The 22,218-nt window shown below is 44.9% G+C and overlaps 2 protein-coding genes across 5 annotated transcripts; one reads left to right on the forward strand and one right to left on the reverse strand.

Annotated features, from left to right (window-relative positions):
- Window positions 1-189: 189 nt before the first annotated feature.
- Window positions 190-16,120, forward strand: evla (Enah/Vasp-like a). 4 transcript variants are annotated; one of them, XM_049739432.2, is made up of 14 exons: window positions 190-635; window positions 8,869-9,037; window positions 9,106-9,286; window positions 10,712-10,769; window positions 10,900-10,961; window positions 11,646-12,476; window positions 13,168-13,424; window positions 13,705-13,820; window positions 13,893-13,920; window positions 14,003-14,042; window positions 14,153-14,213; window positions 14,279-14,336; window positions 14,416-14,473; window positions 14,562-16,120. In XM_049739432.2, the coding sequence occupies exons 1-14, from the start codon at window positions 631-633 to the stop codon at window positions 14,597-14,599; spliced, it is 1,962 nt and encodes a 653-aa protein (XP_049595389.1). In that variant the 5' UTR covers window positions 190-630; the 3' UTR covers window positions 14,600-16,120. The 4 variants fall into 4 exon arrangements, with proteins under 4 accessions (XP_049595389.1, XP_049595388.1, XP_049595387.1 ...); XM_049739431.2 differs by lacking the exon at window positions 190-635 and adding an exon at window positions 1,984-2,416; XM_049739430.2 differs by lacking the exon at window positions 190-635 and adding an exon at window positions 2,448-4,374.
- A 1,422-nt stretch (window positions 16,121-17,542) lies between these two features.
- degs2 (delta(4)-desaturase, sphingolipid 2) lies at window positions 17,543-22,179 on the reverse strand. Its single transcript, XM_049739440.2, has 3 exons — window positions 21,992-22,179; window positions 19,579-20,321; window positions 17,543-18,907 (listed from the first exon to the last, which is right to left on the reverse strand). The coding sequence occupies exons 1-3, from the start codon at window positions 22,071-22,073 to the stop codon at window positions 18,764-18,766; spliced, it is 969 nt and encodes a 322-aa protein (XP_049595397.1). The 5' UTR covers window positions 22,074-22,179; the 3' UTR covers window positions 17,543-18,763.
- Between the last annotated feature and the right edge of the window lie 39 nt (window positions 22,180-22,218).

Genomic DNA, 22,218 nt, shown 5'->3' on the forward strand with positions numbered 1-22,218 from the left:
GATTGTAAACCAGGAATTAATCAGATGGAAAGCAACTAGATATATACTTGTAGAATTTACTCTATTTCCTTTTTTTAAAACTTTTTTTGATAGATTCGCGAATGGTTAATCGCGAATAGGCGGGGGTTAACCCCACTGCATAATTCGCAAGGGGCGGTCTCAATTCCTGCCTGCAGTTGCGTGTCCACGCCACCAGTGGTCAGCATTGAGCCGACCCCTCCGCACGCCGCATTGTAACCTTGCCAAATCTCTCCGCCTCGCGCCTCTCACAAACCAACAACACTCCGAATGGGAAGAAAATATGGCGTGACGGAGGCGGCGTCCGCTGACGACCACTGTTACCCGCCCGGTAGCCTGCTTCCGAGTGAATAAGATAGAATAGAAGACAAAGAACATGGATGTAAGGACACGCCGCGGCGCGCGTGTGCAGCCGAGACGCCGGAGTACAAAGCGGATGGGAGAGACAGCCTGAAGCCGTAGCACGCCTCATCACATAGCCCCTTAAAGCACGCTTTTTTTCCACGTCTGTGAAGCCTAATTGACTTGTTTTATAGTATTTTTCCTCATATAAACGGCGAAAGCACTTCCATCGGCTTCCTCGTCGTCGTCGTGTGAAGAAAAGACGGCGACATGAGGTAAGCTAATCCCACGCGCCCTATTTGACGCGTCATGACGAATGAACATTGACTCTTCATCTCCATTCTCAGCCTTAGCATCAAATATATTGTGACGAGAAGCTTGTGGGATGTATTACTGCATCAATATTAATGAACTACAGCACATCGTCAAAGGGTGGTGTGTGTGTGTGTGGGGGGGGGGGTCTTCGCCGCCCACTCCCCCCAGTCTAATTTGTCTCTTTCCTCTAATTTAGTCTCCCCCAATTGTCACGGTGGATCCGCACCCCAATTGTTACAGATGCAGCTTTAAAAATCCCCCAAGTAGTCATGGCAACGACAGCATCACTGACTATGCACCAGGTGGTACGGTGGTGGCTGCAAAGGGAGTGAGAAGCACGCATGCAGTGAAGTAGACCAAGAAGAAGAAGAAGAAAGAGGAGGAGGTGTTTATTCTGGTGGTTGCCAGGCAGGTTAGGCAGCCCCCCCTCGCCTCCCCTTTCCCGATGACACACAGTCACACATTTACCAAAGCTCATCTCCTCGTCTGCCTCCATCATCTAAATTTGCAGGGGCCCCAAAACCTCCAGCCCGACTTCATGAGCCTCCCGCCTGTAGTTGAACTCTTGTGGGTGTGTGTACAGGCGCAAATGTTCGCTTGACTGCTTCAAGTTCAACGAAGCAGCTCAGATTTGAAGCTTTTTTTAGCTGGTTTTACACTGCTCCGTTAAAGAGAGGCAGCATGATGGTTGAGTTGTAAAAGTGGAAAGAAAACCCATTCAAGTCGTTTTTTCGACATGACTGCTTCCTTTGTAGCATTAATGTGAGTGTCCGTTAGTTATTTTTAGGCAGAGTGCTTTTATGGTGCTTCTCTGTTCTTGGCTGCTTTCACTCGGCTTGTGTTTATATGTGTGTGAGTTTAGTTTGGAAACGGGCGCAAAATGAGATGCGCCCGTCCTGTCCTGTTAATGCAGACTGGCCGCTGCGGTGAAGTACTAGCGGGATGTAAAAACGCTGACTCGTGAGTCTCGCCTTCGGATGCTGCGCCATCAACAAAGTACACCTGCGCCGGTCATTTCATCGACAGGTTCAGTCAAAGTTCAAAATGGCGTGTTATTAAAGTGAATGGGATTTTAAGCTCTATGATAATTCCTGCAATTCAATTCGTGACAAAAATGGACAATATTTACTGCAGAGAAGTTGGAATTCAGTATAAAAATGAGGGGGAAAAAATCTAAACAATTAATCGATTATTAAAATATTAGTTGTCGATTAATCATTGCTCGTATGCTAACAACAGGACTGCTAACAGAGAGGAGCTAGTTTACAAAACACACTCAGTGTTGTGATTTATTTGCTGTATTTAGCAACTTTACTGTGTGTGTTCCTCATCCCCGGCAGAAACCGATTCTCACAACAACATTTAAAAGGAAACCAAAAAAAAACATGGAAGCAGAAAGTCAGCGTTCCTCACAAACCAATGGAACGAGATGACTGGTCTTTGCCGGGCACGTGTTGCCTTCCCTCTCTCTCTCTGTCTCACTCTCTCTCTCTTTCTCTCTGGCTTGCATTCCCTTCCTCTCGTCAGTCACAACGGTCCTCTTAACAGCGTCTCTGGCTCACTCGGCTTTTTCGAGGATGTGAAGAAGGGAAGCTTTGACGCCGGCAGCATGCGTGACGCTCTCTCCTCTCAGATTAGCACCTCAGCCGCTCCTCCGTAATCTCCTCCTTTACACCTCCCTCCATTCTTTGCCCCCGAAGGACCGGCTGGCCGGAAACATGTATTCCTTGGATGATTTCGGGTAGGGCAACCGTATTTGTGTTATGGTGTTTTGTTGTGTAAGTGTGATAGAAGATGGCTTTGGAATGCGTCCGTTGGCTCCTCTTTAAGCTGCGTGACCGCAAAATGTTCCCTGGATGCAATTCCCTTGCTCTCCAGCCACGGATTGGAAAAAAATCCTGCTTGTTTCCCTTGCCTTTTTTTTGTTTTTTTCAATCTGTGTTTCTTTTCTCCAGCCAAGCTCCATTTTGTTTTATTGGCTCAGTCTTTTCCCCGAGTAGAAGGAATGACTTACTCCGTCAGCTGTTCGCAGAGCCTGGCGGGATCTCTCCCATCTGAGTTGCATGCGAGTGTGAGAAAGTCAGTACAGGAAGCGCGGGATGGCGAGCGCTTAATCGCTCATGAGTGGGACTACGGAGCCAGATGACGCCTTGATAGCGAGACCTTGGCAAATGACCACGTGATTGCTTGATGCTCCAGACACAGATGTGTGGGACGCCATGACATTATTCCCAAATTGTGTTTGTGCATTCTAGTAATCTCCTGTCAAGTCTGGCAACATTTTTGTTATTCTGAAAAAAAAATGGAGCCTTGGGGTTACTACTTAAAACCAACCCACAAAAGCAAAATATTTGCATGTTCTCGCTACGTTTGGTTCTAGGACGTATTTTCTTCCCGGAATAGAAGCAGCCTCTCTTTGAGGATCAGGATTAGTATGCTGAGGAAGGTGAAGTGGAGAGTGGGGGAGGGTTGCTTGTGTCTATACATCGCATGTTTCCATAACAATCATTCGCTGTCAAATGAATGGTCAAAATATCCGGCTTAACATGCAGGCATGAGTCATTGTGTGTGTTGTGTGTACGCCATTTGGAATAATTTTACCGTAACTTTGGACTATAGTAATGAATAGTGTTGCTGTTGTTACCGTGGCGACATGGTCCCCCACTTTCCCCCCCATACAACATAGTATATAATGCTCAGTGGTGTTTAGATTCTTTTTTCGGATAAGGCAGGGTTGGGCTAATAATTTTCCAAAGAAGTCATGTGACAAACTGGAATTCTTAGTCGAAGCCGACCTAACATGCTAGTCTTGATTCCTTATTAATTGAATGTATTTATAGAAAGCAGTGGGAATCCTGCACTGTTGTTATTTTCACTAGTTGCACTTTTTCTTTGGGGGGGGGGGCACTAGAGTGGTTGGAAAAGTTCTTAAATGTATTGATCATTACCCGGCAAATGCAAGACCTTGATTGAGTTTGAGGGGTAATCAATGACCGTTGCATGTTAATGGACAATTAGCGAGCTGCCTCTCTCTGCTTTGGGTGACCTCTGAGGTTCAGGTCATGCTAGTCAATAGTAGCTCATTTGGAATGATCTTAATTGTGGTTGCTGAATTTGTCCAAATATGAAACACTTTTCGTTTTTTTGGGAGGGGGGGCATCATTGGGCATAATTCCATTGGCAAAATATTGTGGTATTATCCTACCGTGAGTTTACTCTGTGATTCCCAGCGTCCATCTGCCATCCTCTTAAAAAAAAAAAATAACCGCAATAAAATGCTCGTGTGGATGCGAGGGGGGTTGGCATTAGGAGCTGTTTGAGATAGATATGAGGTAATCTCCCCCCGGGTTAACACAATGACAATAACACAGAGTTTCAATGACACACACGGTCATCTGTTTGGAGAGCGACATCAGGCCAGTCAATGACTTCATCTAACGCTCGTCTCTTTGTTGCCGGGTGGACATTCATCAACCTCGTCGCCTACTTGAAAGTCGAGTCTATTTGTTTTTTTTTAATTCGCATTGCGGGAGGGCTAGCGGAGGATTAGCATGCGATTTTTAGTGGAGTCCGACCACCGAGGTTATATTCCATACAGCTGTTGACCAAAATGGACATCCAACGGGTGCGGGTGCTACGTTGCGGCCTCCCTCAAAGCGTCAGTGACTCTGGGCTCTTTTACAAGCACATCTCCTGCAGGTTGGTGCTTCTCGTTGTGATTGAAGTCCAGAGACCTGGAAATGTTGTTCCAATATTTTGTGGTTTTCAGGTAAAAAAAAAAAAAACATTGTGTGCAAAGAGAAGTATTGTGATCGGACAACTGCACAGAAGGCAAATCTTTTCTTGTTGAATTTAATCAGATCTGAAATACTAATCTTAATCTGTTGTTTAGACAAAGAATTGAGGTTATTTCGGATTAGCTACTGTGTCGGCGTCGGGGTTTCTTACAAAACTGTCATTTTGTCTTTGTGATGGCTTTATATTGTATTGTTTTTTTTCCCGGTATGTCACGTTGCCTTTTTTCCGCGTAGGATCCAGCCTGACTAATGGAGCCACTGCACCAAGCATCTTCTTTATCCCAAACACTCGAGCGAGCCATGTTTATTTCACACGCGGCACGACTTCCAGCTCTAGCGTCGGTAGCGCCTTGGCTTTATCTGCCGCTTCTTCTTCCAGCTTCCGTCGTAGTCACAATACACAGAATGGGGGGGGGGGTGTAATTGCGATCCATGCAAATCACAGAGACAAGAAAAAAATGTTATGTAGGTCACGCACTGAATAACTGTGCCGTTTGTGGGTTTTTTTTTTTTTAACTTGTGTAAGTGTAGGAGTATTGCAAACAGATAACTGCCAGAGCTTTTCCACATTCAACCACACTGGGGGACGTTTAGCTAAGAACATAAGCACATTAATGTTAGCATTAATGCCATTAAGGCCTCACTATGCTCACACACACACACACACGAGAGGGCTTAGTTGCAAGCCGTTCCGCAGGGTTAAAGTGCCCTTTATATGTATCAGCACTTAGAAACACTACAACGGAGCTCAGAGGTCGCTACCTGGTCATCACCAGGGACTTGAGCGGATTTGGTGACAAAATTGAGATTACAGTATGATGAAGCTCAATGTGATGCATTAGTGGCGTCCGTATACGTTGCAACGGTGGATGAAAATCCTCGACGTGATCTTGTTACATTAGCAGGGGATGGGCTGCAAAGTCTAAAAATAGAAAAGCTTAAATGAACATTCTTTCGATGTTTGTATGGTAAAACAATGGAATCGTTTTGCTGTTTGTTTTCAACAAGCGCATCATTTGTTCTATTACAAAAGGTGCAGACTTGACATTGATTCCTCCCGGAAAAAAAAAATGTCGGCGTGTGCTGTTTTTAGCTTTCGCGGGCGTTCCTGAAGCACTACTTTCCCCCCTTGAGCAGATTAAAGGTCTTGTTCGAGAGTTAAGTGTTGGTTAATTTAGATTTAAGACTGCAGTGATCGGCCTGCTGCGCGCCGTCTCTAATCCTGCCTGTCAGACAGACCTCCATTTTTTTTTTTGTCAAATGTAACACACACACATTTGTTTTCTTTACCTTACTCACCAGTGTGTATCTGTGCTAAATTCAGAAGCAGGCTGGATGCATTACAGCGCCTAATTACCTCCCGCGCCGACCAGGAAGTTTCCCCCGGATGCTGTCATTGCTCCCAGCTGACTACGAGGTTATGATTTATTGAAGGTTATTAATTATAATTAATAATGTAGCTGTCGGCCGCTGGAAGAATTAATTGTAAAGTCTCCCATCACTCCTGCTCATATTTCTTACCGTCGATGGAGAATGGCGACACATATGTCGAAGCATGTGTGCAAGCTTTGCTTTATTTAAAAGGCCGCCTGGCATGGTGGCCTCCTTTTCCCTACCCGAGGCTTGTTTGACACAAGGAAAGCGCTCAGTGTGGCAGAAGGCTTTGTGTCATTGCTTTGTTGGTTTTTATTTATCTCCTCGCTGACATTTTCTTGTTTGCTTTTCGTCTTCTCCTGTTCTTTCAGCCTTGTTCATGAAGCCTGTTTTCTTGCACGCAGTTAAAAGGATGCATTTTTGTGCTCATCAAATTTGTCACGAGGTTCAGGATACAAACTGTGCTGTATTCCTGTTTTTTTTTTGTTTTCTTTCTCCCCAGGCAGTTAGAAGGAACTTATGCATATTTAAAGTTGCAAGCCACCATGCACTGTATGGATAACTAAAGCGAGACATTCTTTTTATTTCTTTTTTTTTTTTTTTTTGAAAAACAAAAGGATACTTAACCATGACTTTCTGGGAAAAAATATTCAATTCAATTCAAAAGTCAATTTTTAGTCTTGACATATTTCAAGGGGGCCCAATGCCCCCACACTCCCCCCTCTAACCCCGCCACTGGCTTATCTCTATGTACCCGCCTGTCGCTGTAAATCCGCAACTTTAATAAGGACAAGCACAATTAAAAATGAATCAGTGTGCACTTAGCACAGGTGTACATAATGCTCTAGCTATCAAATTTAGTTTTCAGTCCCAAACTCTTGATTCATCCTATTAATTGAGAGTCACTGAGTGGCATTTGAGCATCGCCACGACCTTTCGACGAAGATGCATCTTCGTCATCCATCACGCACGTGTACTCTCGACACCTCACGGCCCAAATATGACTAGCGTCAAACTTGTTAGCAAAGCCCTTCTTGTCTTCATTAACACTTTCAAAGTATCAGCATGTCAGAGATGTTTACCAGTGAAATTAGACGCTGCGACTAGACCGGAATGGCGCTTTATTTGTGACTTGCCTACCGAGACGCCCTTAAAGTCCAAAAGGAGAAATGAAAGCATCAGTCCATTCCTTTGCTAGCTACTCCAGAAATAGTTGCTGCTTTTGTAAGAAGATCCATCACACACACAAGTGGGACTGTCGCCGTCCCCCCCCCCCCCAACTTCCCGAACTGTTTGCTGTCTAAACAGAAGAGAGTGTGAAGAGATTAGCATGTATCTGTAAACATGATGTCAGTGAGGTTTGCTCTATTTGTTTATGGAAGCTCTCATTTATTGCCTGACTCGTGCTTTCTCTTTGTATTGAACGATTAATCGATGTAACCAGATGAATCGTATCACTTTCTCTTAGTGACTTGCTAAATATGCTTTCGAACGTCCGCCTGTGTTGCCTTCTGGCTGAGCGGTTTATTCCCAGAGGGCGTCGGCTCGGAGGGCAAGGAGCCCAGTGCATTCTGGTCACTATTGGTGTTGAGCAAAAAGCCACCAAAACCACATTCTGTGCTCACTGATTTCTCAAAAATATTTCTGCGGGGAATGCAAAAAAAAAAAAAGCATGTGACCAAAGACTGAGAATGTTGTTGACGGTACAGTATATAATTTTATTTGGGAATTAATTTCATGAATTTTATGAGAAAATGTAATTTAATAATAAATGTACCGTGATACGCATGATCAATCTCGATAAGGAACTATGTGTGTAGCCCCGTTTGTAAAGCCGCTCACATTAATGGCCTGAAGGTGTGAAGGCCAAAAAAGCAAAGCTTGGCAACAGCGTCTGTGAACTGAGTTAATCACAGTTACTACCGGATATTTTTTTTTTTTTTTTAGGGAAAAGCGATGCGTGTAATGGCGAAGAGGCATTTATTTACGCTACGTATCCCATAATTAACTGAGACAAGAGTATCTATTACAGTGGAAGTCGCTCTTTAAGGAAGTCGGACATCTTTTTTCTGAGGATGCTAACAATCATTCTTTATTCTCATGGGTTTGTTGCCTGAAGACAACAGTGACATTTAAATACCAGCAAGTAACACCCACCTTTTGCTACAAAGTATTTTGGGAGACACGGGATTTGCCTCTCAGCTCTCTCCACTAATGTTTTGATACAAAATACAATGTTCTCTTTTACATTGTTGTTTTTCATGGTCCCCCTTAGCTCTTTTAGTGCGTGTCCAAAACTAGCAATGTGTTCTGAGTGATTCTAACAAACCATATCATTACCAGAGACATACACACACGCATGACGCCCTCTTCCATTGCACTGATGCTCACCGCACCAAAGAACAGAAGGGTGATGTTCGTTTTTAGTTTTGAGGTTTGCAGCTTTTTAAAGCAACAACCCCCCCCCCCAAACCCACCGTCTTCTTGATTTGTTTGATGTCAGACATCACATTGCTGTTTATTACTGATGGAAAGGAAACTAACCACATTGGGGGAACCACAGTAAAGTCACGGTTTATTGCATTTGTGCACAATTACACCATTAGAATGTGGAGTGCTATTCGTGATGTAAAGTAAAAAGTAAAATATATGTTGCATTTGTCGTCATTCGGCCAGCATTTGATCAACATTTAAATACAGTAGCGTAGTAAGCTCAAGTGTTCATATCTAAGATAAAGTATATTTTAAAAAAATACTTTTTTTAGTATATTAAAAAATATTTTAAGTTACTGTCTTGTCACATTATGCACAATTTTAAACATTAACAATTACAGGAAAATGAAAATCTTAAAAAATAAAAACTTAATTATGATTAAATTATTCACCACTAGAGGGAGCCTGTGCACCACTCACTTTGAGACTCATGGTTATCTTATCTGGTAAAAATGATTAATCCGTGTTCCATTCTCAATTGTCCCTCTCTTTTTCCTTCACAATTAATATCTGCCACCTCTCGTTGCAGTGAACAGAGCATCTGCCAGGCTCGGGCCTCTGTGATGGTCTACGACGACGCCAGTAAGAAGTGGGTGCCCATCAAGCCGGGCCAGCAGGGCTTCAGTCGCATCAACATCTACCACAACACTGCCAACAACACCTTCAGGGTGGTGGGTGTCAAGCTGCAGGACCAGCAGGTGAGTTCGCATCATCAAGGTCCACCATATTTGCAGTCTGTAATTTCAACTCATTTCTGTGCACAAAGGTGGTGATCAACTACTCAATCGTGAAGGGCCTGAAGTATAATCAGGCCACGCCCACTTTCCATCAATGGCGCGACGCTCGCCAAGTCTACGGGCTCAACTTTGCCAGCAAGGAGGAGGCCACCACCTTCTCCAACGCCATGCTGTTCGCCCTCAACGTGCTCAGCTCGCCTGACAGCGGAGGTAAAAACGATCCTTTTGACCTCCTGGCCGCGTGTCAGACTATTTCAGATATTTACTGAATGTTATCCTGACATTTGATAGCTGGTCTCCAAAGCCAAACGGAAGATTTATGTGTCTTTTTGGTGTCCTTTTGTTGATGTTGGAAAGGCAGTCTCGTGGAACGGCTGCTGGAATTCGAGCACGCACGTTGCAAGCGCCCTGCTTTTATCATCTCACATGAATATTTATCTCACTCCACATTCTGATTAGAGCTTCCAGTATGTTTCAAGCGAATGTGTTGAAACGAGTCACGCTAGATGTTTCACAGAAGCAATGACGTTAAGTCTGCAAAAATTATTAGTATCTTTCTTGTTTTCATAAGAAATGAAAACAGGCCCCATAGAGCTGAATTACATACAAGGGTTAAACCACGCCAGGATCTTTTTTTTTTTTTTTTTTCCCTTTAATACTCTCTGACATGCAGATGTTGAACCCTGTCTTACGTGAGCTGTATCACCCTCTAGTGGTGGATCATTTTAATGAGTGAGACACAGCCCTGACTGGAGATGTATTTTTATTTTAAAGCTCACTGTGAGACACTTTAAGCTGTCTGTGGTTTTATATAGTACATATATTTAGTCGGGTGTACTTGTGGAGTCACCCGCTGTGCATTTAACAGCCTTTGAGCCACTCCGGTTACGAGTTATTTAAAATGGGGGGGGGGGGGTGTGTGAAAAAGAATGTGTTGAACTGCCATATCAAGCCAGACTGCCCTTGTGACTCTAATGGTGGTTAAAATATCACTTATGGGGACATCATGTTCTGGTCTTCCTTTATTGGGGGTATTGAAGTGTATCTGTTACTTGCTGCTGAGTCATCAGAAAAATAATCATTTAAGATGATTTAAAAAAAAAAAAGAAATTGTGTTATTTATAATTTCATAACATGAAAGAATGTTGACCTAAAACAAGCCTGATCAAGTCCTCCTCAATTCCCTATGGGAGCGTCCTTGACCTTCACCATGGCAACAGCCCGCCACCTTTTGGTGTCAGCAAACACAAACACACACGCATGGGCGCACTCGCAGCACCAGGCAGCTTAGGGCGATAATTGTCTCCATTAACACGTGCAGGTGGAGCACGCCGTGTGCGGGGACACGCCGCCCGGCAGTTCTGCTGCTTTTTTGCATTCACCTCCACGCTTGGCTTGTGCCGCCGACTGTGCCTGCTGCCATAAACAAAGTGTCACCGTGACGCAGGAGACGGGTGTTTACACTTGACTGTCGTCAAGTCTCGCTCATCGCTTAAATCTTAGTGTGTTAGCTGCGCTTCTGCGCTTTCGTCGTTATCCAATGTTATGCTTGTGACAAACTGCCACATTTGAAATCTCAAATTGGACAAAATGTAAATTTGTGATCACTCACATATCCCACGTTCTATCTCTCAGGTCCAGTTGTCCAGCGCCAAAATGGACCTTCTTCAGAGGAAAGCGAGGCCCAGAGGAGGTACTTACTGCCACTCATGTGACTTTTGTATTGGACCTCGTTCCATTTTATACGCGTATCAAAAGTGCAATAAAAGAGCGCCAGTCCGAGTTAAGTGTTGACATTGAAGCCACGTGGTTGCTCTTGAAAGGATGATGGAGCAGCATCAGATGCAGGCGCACAAGGAGAGGGAGCGACGGACGTCGGGATCAGGTGAGCCTTCGACAAATACGAACACGCCGGCCGGGCGGCTGCCACGGCAACCGGGGTGGCTCAATGTCCCGCTAGCCTATAAAAGTCACACGAGAACTCGAAGCAGGCGCGTGTTTGCTCGTCTTTGTCTTTTTTGCTATCGGTGTGTTGCCAGGCAGAGTAAACGTAAGCGGTGATGACATCATGACTAGCCAGCACTCTCCAGTACTTCCCGTTCCCTACGACTAACACATTCCCACGTTGCCCTTTTCTCCATGTGCACACACACACATGTTCAAGTCTTTCTGCAGAAGGAGACTTCAACATCTCCTCGGTCCCACTCGATGATATCGGTGACCCTCCCTCCCTGAACCCCTTAACCCTTGACCCCCATCCCTCACCAAGCCCCTGCAACATGCTCTGCTGCCATCTCTTTCTTCCAGCTGCTGTTGGGGGGGAAATGTCATATGCTTTTCTGGTCATGTTGCATTCTGCTGCTTGATATTTTGAGTCTTTATTTGCGGTTATCAGTTTTTTGAATTATGCTCCTGATTTTTTATCTTTTCATCTCGGCTTGGTTGCTTTTCATTCTTCTCACGTTTTTTCTCTTTTCTGTTTTCCTTTGTTTGTCGCCCTCCTTCGTCCGCATCTCCTTCTGTCTCTCCTCTCCCCCCTCCCCCCTCCCTTCCCCGCTGCCCCTCACAGTCGTTTCCACTCTCCAATACAAAGTGTGCGCACCCCCAGCCCACCCCGACACTCCGCCCGAGTACAGACAGTTCAGAGCTAGCACACTGCCCCCTTCCTATGTGCGTGTGGCCTCCTCCTCCCCTCCCTCCGCTTCCTCCTCTCCCTCCCAAGAGAAGGAGGCGGGGGCGGCCAGGGACAAGTCCCAGCTTTCCTCCCAGCTTTCCTCCCAGCTCTCCACCTCGCTGGCCTCCGCCTTCTCACCCGTCCAGGCAGGTGTGACCACGATGGGCCGGCAGGTCCGTCAGATCCCCCTGTCTCCACCCACGGTCGCGCGCCACGCTCACCTGCACCACCAAGACATCACACTCCCCCCAAAACACGGCACTTGGTCGGCATCTCAGTTGCAGCAAATGTACGCCCAGTGCCCGCCCTCCGCCTCCCCTCCGGTCATGATGGCCGTACCCGCCAGGCAGGGGTTGCCGCCACCGCAGCCCGCCCTCCCCGTGGCGCACCCCCTCCCAAATATGAGGATGAAGCCCCCGCCGCTGGAGCCGAGCGCCCAGTACCACCAGCCCCACCCTCACGCCAACGGCCAAGCGGACGACTCCTACGCTTCCCACTCCCACCAGCTGCCGCTCACCCCGCAGTACTGCGAGGCCGTGCCCCTGCCCCCCCTCATGGGCCCGCCGCCCGCAGGCCTCGCCCCCAATCACCAGTACCCATCCACCTTCCACCCTCAGCAGCAGGCGCACCACCAGCAGGGCCAGCCCCTCAGCAACTCACCCACCTCATACAATGACGGGGGCTCGCCCAAGGAGACCCCCTCCCCCATCCCCATGACCAACAGCAGTAAGTATGAAGAGGAGAGAGGACCAGGTTTCGTCTTTATGAGAAAAGGGTTAGACAAATGCCGACAATATGTTTGCTGGCCCCGTGAGGTGAATTTGAAAGGTTAAGCAAAGTTATTCTTCATTGTGAAGGGCCTTTAGGCAGATAAATTACATTGGCTTTGCAAAGCATAGGGCCTAAAATCTGATTGGACACAATATCGAACATGCATCTCCATGTACTGGTGCCGAGAGAAATGCAGTAAAATGAAGAGAGAGGCCATTGTTAATAACATTTCATGGAACAAATAGTCGCATTTCCTCACTGTTAAAGATGATTTCATGCCATGTAGGTACGTATGATTTTTAGTACGCATTCCAGTTGCCCCTCTATGCTTGTTTTACAGTTTTCAGTCCACTTTAAAATATTTTATATTTATTTTTAGCGTAATATAATACAGAGCATTATCTTGTAGAGCTCATATACACTGAATCTGATTCAATTTGAAAAGTCCTAATATTAATATTTAAGTTTGTATTTCATTTTTTATTACTGGGAAACAATGAATCATTTCGCATTGCCTCTTTAAAATTTAATTTCAGTTAAAGATGAAAGTCAAATGACTCACCTCCAATTTGAGCGCCCAGGACCTTGGAGTCAACCTTCCAGGGGGCCGCCGCCATTAACCGAGCTCTAACTGTGCCCCTCGCAGGCGCCCCCGTTTCCGCAGGTCATCCCGCTATGCTGTCCGTGGCCCCGCCCTCGGCCGGGGTCCCGGCGCCAATGGCCGGCCCGCCGGCCCCTCCGCCGCCGCCGGGGCCGCCGCCCCCGATGGCGGTGCCCCCGCCCATGCCCCCTCCTCTGCCCACCGGCGGAGGACCTCCTGGGGGTCCCCCTGGGATGCAGCAGCAGCAGCCCTCGGGGCTGGCGGCCGCGCTGGCTGGGGCAAAGCTTCGTAAGGTTCAAAGGGTGAGCGTCCTTGGAAACCATCAAATCCCTTTCATGCGATATTGCTTAATCTTTTTTTTTTTAAATCAACAACAATACTTTAATATGCAGTAATCGGGAAAGGGTTTTGTCATCCAATTCATGCAGAAGAAAAATTTTGCCAATGAATCCAGAACAATCAATAGAACTGAGACTCCACACAAGCTGTAAAATCCAACGAGGCGTGAGACCGCCTCTGTGATTGTGTGTGCTTTGCGAGGGCAATAAATAGAAAGTCAACAAAACACCCGCCCGCCCACAGGATGAGAGCAGTCCGCCGGGATCGAGCGGCAGAAGTGACTCCAACCGATCTAGCGGTGGGAGCGGAGGTGGCGGAGAGGGTCTCATGCAGGAGATGAATGCCTTATTAGCTCGCAGGTAAAACAAGAATCAAATCTGATGAGCAAGCAGAAAATTCACCTTAATAATGTCATGGTTCTTTTCTCTTAGGCGGAAAGCTTCTGAGAAACCTGATGAGGTAAGTCTTCATTCTTGTGCTCTATGACTGGTCAAACCTTAAAGCTGCAAAATGATGATGCAACATTTTTTCTCACCTGCAGGACGACTCTGGTAGTCGCGGGCCTGGTCAGAACTCTACAGGTATTTCAACCACAATTCAAAAGCTTGGTTTTCATTGGTTGGTTTTCAGAATAGTTTTAGTCGAGTTATTTTGGTGTGGACCATTAATTTGATCTACTGCTCCTCGTTAGATGCTGTGAAGAAGCCGTGGGAGAGATCCAATTCCTCAGAGAAGTCCTCATTGGTGTCAAGGTCCGAACAGGAAAACAATTTTTTTAACAGGCCAGAGCTGATTTGTTTCTTCTCTCGTGTTGCAGAGTGAGACCCGTTGGCAGCACCAGTGAATCCGACACGGAATTTGACAGGATGAAACAGGTTCCTTTATGCTTCTATCTAATCGAGTCCACCGTTCAGCCATCCTTTTGTTTGTTAACTTTTTTTTTTTTCCTCATAGGAGATTTTGGATGAAGTTGTACGTGAATTGCATAAAGTAAAGGATGAAATAATTCATGGTAAGCTGTTTTCAACCTCCGGGTGACTTGCTGCTGCAATGCAAACAAGTTATGATAAGTAGCTTTTTTTTTTCATTCCTTTTGTCAGCCATCAGACAAGAAATAGGTCGAATCAGCACATCTTAATCCCAGCTGAGCGACATTCGGAAGGAGAGCAGGAGAAGCTGGAGAAAGACGACGAGGAGGACAAGGAGGACGTCGGATGGACACAGGTGGAGCCGCTAGGAGAACACCTAGAATGTTCTCTCAATGTTTCTGTGAAGTCGCGTCACAGAGACGTTGTGCCAACATTTGAGTCTGCCGGACAGCAACGTGTACTGAAAAGAGCGAGACGCACTCGAGGAGAGGAAGAGAAGATGAACTGTCGTGGCGACTTCGTTGTTGTGGTTGTGCGTGCGTGCGCCTCTCGAATCAGACTGCCCAGTGTTGCCACGTTTTCTTTTGTTCCGTCTTCAAAAGAAAATATTTTGGGTTTTCTAAGTTTGTACTGTTGTATTATTTAAAATTCTGTGCCGATGTCGTCGACCATGAGTATTTCGGAAAGGACAAATGGAAACTTGCGCACCCTACTTGTCAGCCTTTTATACTTCTGTTCATTTGATTCCAGACCATTTGTTGGAAACAAGCACAAAGTTGGCAAAAATGTTGCTGAGCTGATGTTTTGATTGCCATGTTCATACCGGGGTCATGCGTCTGACCTTTTCTTCCTGCAGACAAGTAGCCACTGAAATTCACCTTCTGCTACACCACCAAGGCCACACCACTGAGCGGCCATCCGCCTGAGAAAAAGCCCTCAGGGATGAGGAACCAGAATATTTTATCTGAACAAACAGGCTCAAATTTGGTAGCAGTGGGACAGAAAATCTTTTGGACCAAAATGGCAGAAATGTGTTCTTGAGTCTTTTTTTTCCCTGGCTTTACACATGCCTACCAAATTTCACATTACTAAGGGAAATTGGCTTTCACTGCTGTATTATGTACAAGTCAATTTTTTTGGAATGGTCCCAGGTTCCCCATCCCTGGTAAGCGGTTTAAGAAAAAAAAAAAAAAAAGGAAATGGCCGAACAACGTGGTAGTTTTCCTCCCTATGTTTGTGGCCCTCCCAGTTATGCATGAACCCTTACTCTCTATCAATTTCTTTATTTGGTTAAACAGGAAATAAAAATGGTGGTGCATTTATAACAGTGGTTTGTTTCCATAATGAATCCCAGTCTGTATGTAAAACAGGGGTGTTGCACTCCAGTCCTAGGGGGCCGCATTCCAACATGTTTTTCGAGACTCCCTCGTTAAGTGCACCTGTGGCAAAAGTTAGGCTCCTGCAGAAAGCAAAAATAAACAAAATCTTTTCACGCAGGTGTGTTTAATGAGGGTAACTTGGAAAACATATTGGAACGCGGCCCCCGAGGACTGGAGGTCGACACCCCTGAATGCTGATGATGGTCGCAAAGTAAGGGAGGGGTGCATAATTTAAACATTGAAGGTTGTTTCTATGGAAATATGCAAAGTTAGCTCAGAAGAATGTGCACAATGGAATGGTCAGTCAATGTTACGGTAGCTCAAAGTGTCTTTGCGGGAGTTTGGATTGTTGCACTCGCATTGTCAGCGATGTTCTCATTAAATAAATAAAAAGATGGATGTAAAAATTCATTCAAGGCAACACTACACTATTGGACATTTCTGCAACACCTGAACAAGTGAGTGCATATTGGAACGCGGCCCCGAGGACGAGCGCTTGACACCTGTGACCTTTGACCATGATATTTCCCTAATAAAGTGGCCTGTTATTAGGTACACTTGAAAATGGCGGTGTACCTAATAGAGTGTCCGTGAGATTCCCTCGTTAAGCGCAGGTGCGTGAAAACTTTTAGCTCCTTTTGAACGTGAAAGTGGCTAAAAGTTTTCACGCACCTGCGCTTAACGAGGGTCACTTGGAAAACATGTTGGAACGCGGCCCCGAGGACTAGAGCTTGACACCTGTGACCTTTGACCATGATATTTCCCTAATAAAGTGGCCTGTTATTAGGTACACTTGAAAATGGCGGTGTACCTAATGGAGTGTCCGTGAGATTCCCTCGTTAAGTGCAGGTGCGTGAAAACTTTTAGCTCCTTTTGAACGTGAAAGTGGCTAAAAGTTTTCACGCACCTGCGCTTAACGAGGGTCACTTGGAAAACATGTTGGAACGCGGCCCCGAGGACTAGCACTTGACACCTGTGACCTTTGACCATGATATTTCCCTAATAAAGTGGCCTGTTATTAGGTACACTTGAAAATGGCGGTGTACCTAATGGAGTGTCCGTGAGATTCCCTCGTTAAGTGCAGGTGCGTGAAAACTTTTAGCTCCTTTTGAACGTGAAAGTGGCTAAAACTTTTCACGCACCTGCGCTTAACGAGGGTCACTTGGAAAACATGTTGGAACGCGGCCCCGAGGACTAGCACTTGACACCTGTGACCTTTGACCATGATATTTCCCTAATAAAGTGGCCTGTTATTAGGTACACTTGAAAATGGCAGTGTACCTAATGGAGTGTCCGTGAGATTCCCTCGTTAAGTGCAGGTGCGTGAAAACTTTTAGCTCCTTTTGAACGTGAAAGTGGCTAAAAGTTTTCACGCACCTGCGCTTAACGAGGGTCACTTGGAAAACATGTTGGAACGCGGCCCCAGGACTAGAGCTTAACACCTGTGACCTTTGACCATGATATTTCCCTAATAAAGTGGCCTGTTATTAGGTACACTTGAAAATGGCGGTGTACCTAATGGAGTGTCCGTGTGATTCCCTCGTTAAGCGCAGGTGCGTGAAAACTTTTAGCTCATTTTGAACGTGAAAGTGGCTAAAACTTTTCACGCAGGTGCACTTAACGAGGGTCACTTGGAAAACATATTGGAACGCGGCCCTGAGGACTGGAGGTCGACACCCCTGATGTATAGTAAGGTTTTGTTTTTTTTGTGAGAAAAAAAAAAAGGGCCATAAAGCTTTTTTTGTTTTAAAAAAAAAAAAAAGACCATGATTCTTCTCATCTCTACCTTGCTTAATATCATAGGTAAGCTGTTTTGTAAGAAACAAACAAGAGAACATGTATTTGTTTATTTTACATTTAAATAGAAACATCACACATTCCAAGTAAGTGTATACAGCAGGCCCGCAGCAGCATCTGGTCAAGCCAAAGTGTTTGGATTGCTAACACAATACATTTGACGTTTAGGGACTCTGAACTCAGCTTCTCACTCTTATCATTCTTCCCACACTTACGCTTTTCACTGGCGACCGCTCAAGTTTCTGAACTTCTTGATGAGTTGAGTAAAGCTCAGAGTCGACATGGAAAGAGAGTAACATTGTTGAGCCTCAAAAAAAAAAAAAAAGCCTAAATGACACTAGTGCGCTATTTTGTCCAAGCGCTTGAGTTTCAGTGCTGATTTTTATCTGTGCCCTTGAACGCATCACCGAAGACCTTTTCCCTACTGTGGAAAGCATGTAGTACTTCTGGGTGGCAGTAGCTCAGACGGCACCACTTGATAAACACACCTTTAATTAAATTATTAATGTCATCATTAAGAGACTAGCTAGTTAATGATTTTTCTATTACTTTTTTTTTTTTTTTTTATAACACACTGGAGTGCTGATCTTAAGTTGTAGGCCAGATATCGATTTGATAAATTACTTTGACAACGCAAGGGAACATATTCTACATACCTTTGAGAAAATGTCTACCTATGTCGTGGCAACTACGTCAAACAGTCTCGTTATCTTCCCTGTAAAACTATTTGTAACTTCCACTCCCATTTTGCGGCTTGGCTCAATTAGGTTAGGTTTAGAGGGGTGGGGTTGTTTTATAAATTTTGAGCCACGGGCAGCATAATCCCAAATATTTTTTTTTTCTGTTCTCACTTTTAGTTGAAATCTGGTAGCCACATTGCTTTCTGCCACCCTGAAATACTCCTATTGTTTCCAAACAATATGAGAAAAGAGGCAGCAAAAGGAACCACACAACATTAATAATGGGTGGGAAAAAAAAATAACATGAAACTGTAGACCTTACAAATAAAAATAATGTGCACTGTTGAATAATATTCATTGTAGTCTCAAATGGCATGGCAGGCCATTCCATTCAAGTGGAAACTGTGAAAGAAGGAAATGTTCTTTTTTTTTTTTAACATGCTCGACTGCAACGGAACAGACTAAAGAAGATAGCATCCAGCGTTGAGAAGGAACATCATGTGGAATGTGGTGTGTCAACCAGTGACATTCACAGTGTTGGCCTTTCTTCCTGGAGACGTTGAGGAACACATCTGCTCTACTCCTGCTTGTTCAACTTGTACTCCCGCTTGATTCGGGAGTACGGGCCGATGCTGTCGTCGAACACAAAGTCCCACAACACCTGCATCCACGACGTGTGCTGAGGAAGGGAGTCGTAAAACTCGGCCGCGATCTGCTTCACCTGCAAAGAGACGGACAGGAATTTTAGTGCTTGAAGGCCACGTTATCCTTTTTTTCCACTGATTCTGATGACATGCAAATGCACACGGAAACAGACCCGAAGCTTTGTTGGAGTGGAGGATGTGGCGTGCGCCTTTTTAGCACATGGTTTCATCCACTTCCTCTTACATTGTTACATGTTTGATATTGGTAATTATTTTAAAAGGAAAAAAAAAAGTTGGAAGGTGTCTGTGGGCGAACAGGTTTTGTGAACATGAACATGGAGTTCACAGCCTTTTTGTGTCTGTGACACGCTTGAGTGGCATTGGTTAATCAGTTACCTGCTTTTATCTGATAAAAAGCTTTTTTTCTTTCGTAAACTTGAAGACATGTCACACCCAAGTTCCAGTATCAGTTGTGTTTTCGCCATTTGTTCTCCTACATGCCATTCTAGTTTCCTGTTTCTTTTGTCATTTGATTGAAAGACTGGTGATAGAATCAGATGTTTGACGTTGTCAAAAGGTCAAAGGTATTTTTTTTTTAATTAACAACAGATTAGCACTTATCAATCAAGATAGCATGATGAGTAAAATTCCAAAACTTGCTTTGATTGAATTTTTAGTCTCAGTCGTGTTCACTTATTCAACAGAAAATTCCACAAATGGAACAAACATAAAAAGATGTCGGTCTCACCTGAGGTAGCTTACTTCCAGGTATGCTCGGGAAGTCATGGTGCTCCATGTGATAGCCAACATTGAAGGTGATCATGTTGAGCGACCCATAATACGAGTACGTCTCGTGTCCCTTCATGAACATGTAGTGCTCGGCGATGAAATGTCCAGAGATGGGATGAAGTCCCAAACACAAGATGGACCCGGCGATAAGATAAACCACCGGCTTGAGCCCCCACAAATAATAAATGATGGCGTCCGCTGCCATCTGGACGGCAAAGTTCTGGATCTCCAGCTTACAAACGGGTTTGGGATTGACCAGCAGCGGACGCAGCGAGTAGAAGAACGGCTGCAGGAAGAGCCACACTAACTTCCTGGTGGGAGTGCAGAAGAACCAGCCTTCAAAGTCGGTGGGAATGTCCACGTCCAGCTTGTCCCCGCCGAGATAGCGGTGGTGGTCGATGTGGTACTTCTTGAACGAGGCCGAGTAGGGCACGCCGATAGGGAGGTTGGCCCACATGGCGAACCAGCGGTTCCACTTGGCCAGTTTGTTGCCAAAGGCTACGTTGTGTGAAATGTCATGGATGGCCAGCGTCAAAGAGTGGTTGACGCAGCCGCCGAAGGCGTAGGCCCAGAACAAGATCCACTTCCATGGGAGATCCCGAACCAGGTAGCAGGCTAGGAGTTGGGACAGCACCATGCCTGACACCACCCACTTCAGCTGGGGGTCCGGACCCATCAGGGACTTGATCTCTGGGTACTTGGCTGTGAGGGGGATAGAAGAGAACAACTCAATGATGATGTCATTTTTTTTTTTAAAATAAAGAACTTATGTTAAGACCAAGAAACAAAATGGTGCATGCAGTGTGGAGGCAGTGCTTCATCTCATGGGAGGATGCTGTTCTTTTTTTTTAATTGGCGAAGGTGTTGCTTTCCCGAGGGACCGTAACCACAAACAGAGAGACCCAGCTTGGGTTTCAGTATAGTCCACCTTAATTAGAAAGCCAATATTTGAAAGTTGTTTGTTTGATTTTTCAAAACTCCAAATCTGACATTTTTTGTTGAAAGTTTTGGAGATTATGTAATATTAAAATTTGTGGAGCTGCTGATTTAAGGTTTTTATTTTTGACATATGATGATTAGTAACTTGCCAGAATGACATTTATGCAGCATGTCGCGTTGATATGCCTTTGACTGGACCAATACCTCTTTTCAGTGTTAATATTTAACTCAACTGCCCTTCTTTTCCAACTATTGTTCATTGGAAGGAATGATGAATTACTATTACTTAAAACTTAAGAATGTATTGAATGAGGCAACATCATGATGTGATGTCATCATGTATGTTTGCACTGTATGTTTGTTTGTTATATAGCCACATAACTGATTTTTACATTTTTATTAGCTTTCTCTATTGTAAAATAACCAGACATCATAAAAACACTTGACGTCTTGTCGAGGGCGTGTCGAGAGTCAACGTCTGGTTTCATCATCCATTCTATAAAGAGCAGATGATTCACAGCACCCAGCATTGTTAAGTTGGACTAACAATCACGCAGTTAAAATACAGTAATGATGTAAATTGACTTCCAATAAAAAAAATTCCCTATTTTCCGCTCCATGGGGCAGCGAACAATTCAAAATGCAAGCCTTTAATATTTGATGGCTTGGAGGTGCCAAGCAACCTATTGTGTTATTCACACCTGTGGTAACAAAAACAATAAAGACAAGTCAACCAAAAAATCTAAACACAATAATTTGACATGTATATATTTATTAAAAAAATTAAGAGGAATTGGATAATATCCCATGACCACTGGCAGAGCTAGAATTTTTTTTCCTGTGGGCAAGGATATATATGAAGGGTTCCGGAAAACTCAATTATGCCCCAGCATAATGCCCCATTGTAATACTCATTTGACTGCCATGTAAACCATCTTCTCACGCACTGAATTGTTTGTAATTGGACGTGCGTGTGTATGCATTTGTCAAGAGCACACATATGGAGAAAGAATAGAGTCCGTGCCTTGTTACCAAACCAGCACGGAGGCATTATCACGGCTCCACCTGCAATATTGTGATTGTGCAACTCAGGTGAACAGATGGGTCAAGCTCCATTGGGAGTTTTTGACAAAGCAAAAAAAAAAAAAAAAAAAAAAAAAGGGAACGGACACGTGACAAACGTCGTATTTAACTTCCAGTATCAACCAACAATACTATATACTTAGCCGTGAGCTATTTCGAATGTCAAATATATGCCTTGTCTCGATAAATGGTTCAGTTCAGGTATCCTTGGTGTCATCTATTGAGCCGTAAGGACGGGCTGAGAAAGAGCGAGTAAACTGGTTTAACCGGATCATATCACTTGTTAACAAACTTGGGAGAAATAATAATAATTAAATAAACAGTCAAACCAAAGGAGATACCTCACTCACCCAGTATCTCCTTCCTCCTCGCCGTGTGTGGTTGGTCGTCATAGACCCATTCGAAGTCGCCCCTTCCACCTGTCTTGTCCATGACGCCGAGTGAATGGAACTGAGTGGAGCGATGAAGTGCGGAGTGACTGGCCGGCACCGCTCCAACTCGTAGTGGAAATGAAGAACTTCCCCCAACACGCACTCTCTCCAGGCCGCGCCCACTTGAGCAGGTAGCACCTGCAGGT

This window comes from Syngnathus scovelli, chromosome 14 (genome assembly GCF_024217435.2).
Source record: "Syngnathus scovelli strain Florida chromosome 14, RoL_Ssco_1.2, whole genome shotgun sequence".
NCBI classification, from domain to species: domain Eukaryota; kingdom Metazoa; phylum Chordata; class Actinopteri; order Syngnathiformes; family Syngnathidae; genus Syngnathus; species Syngnathus scovelli.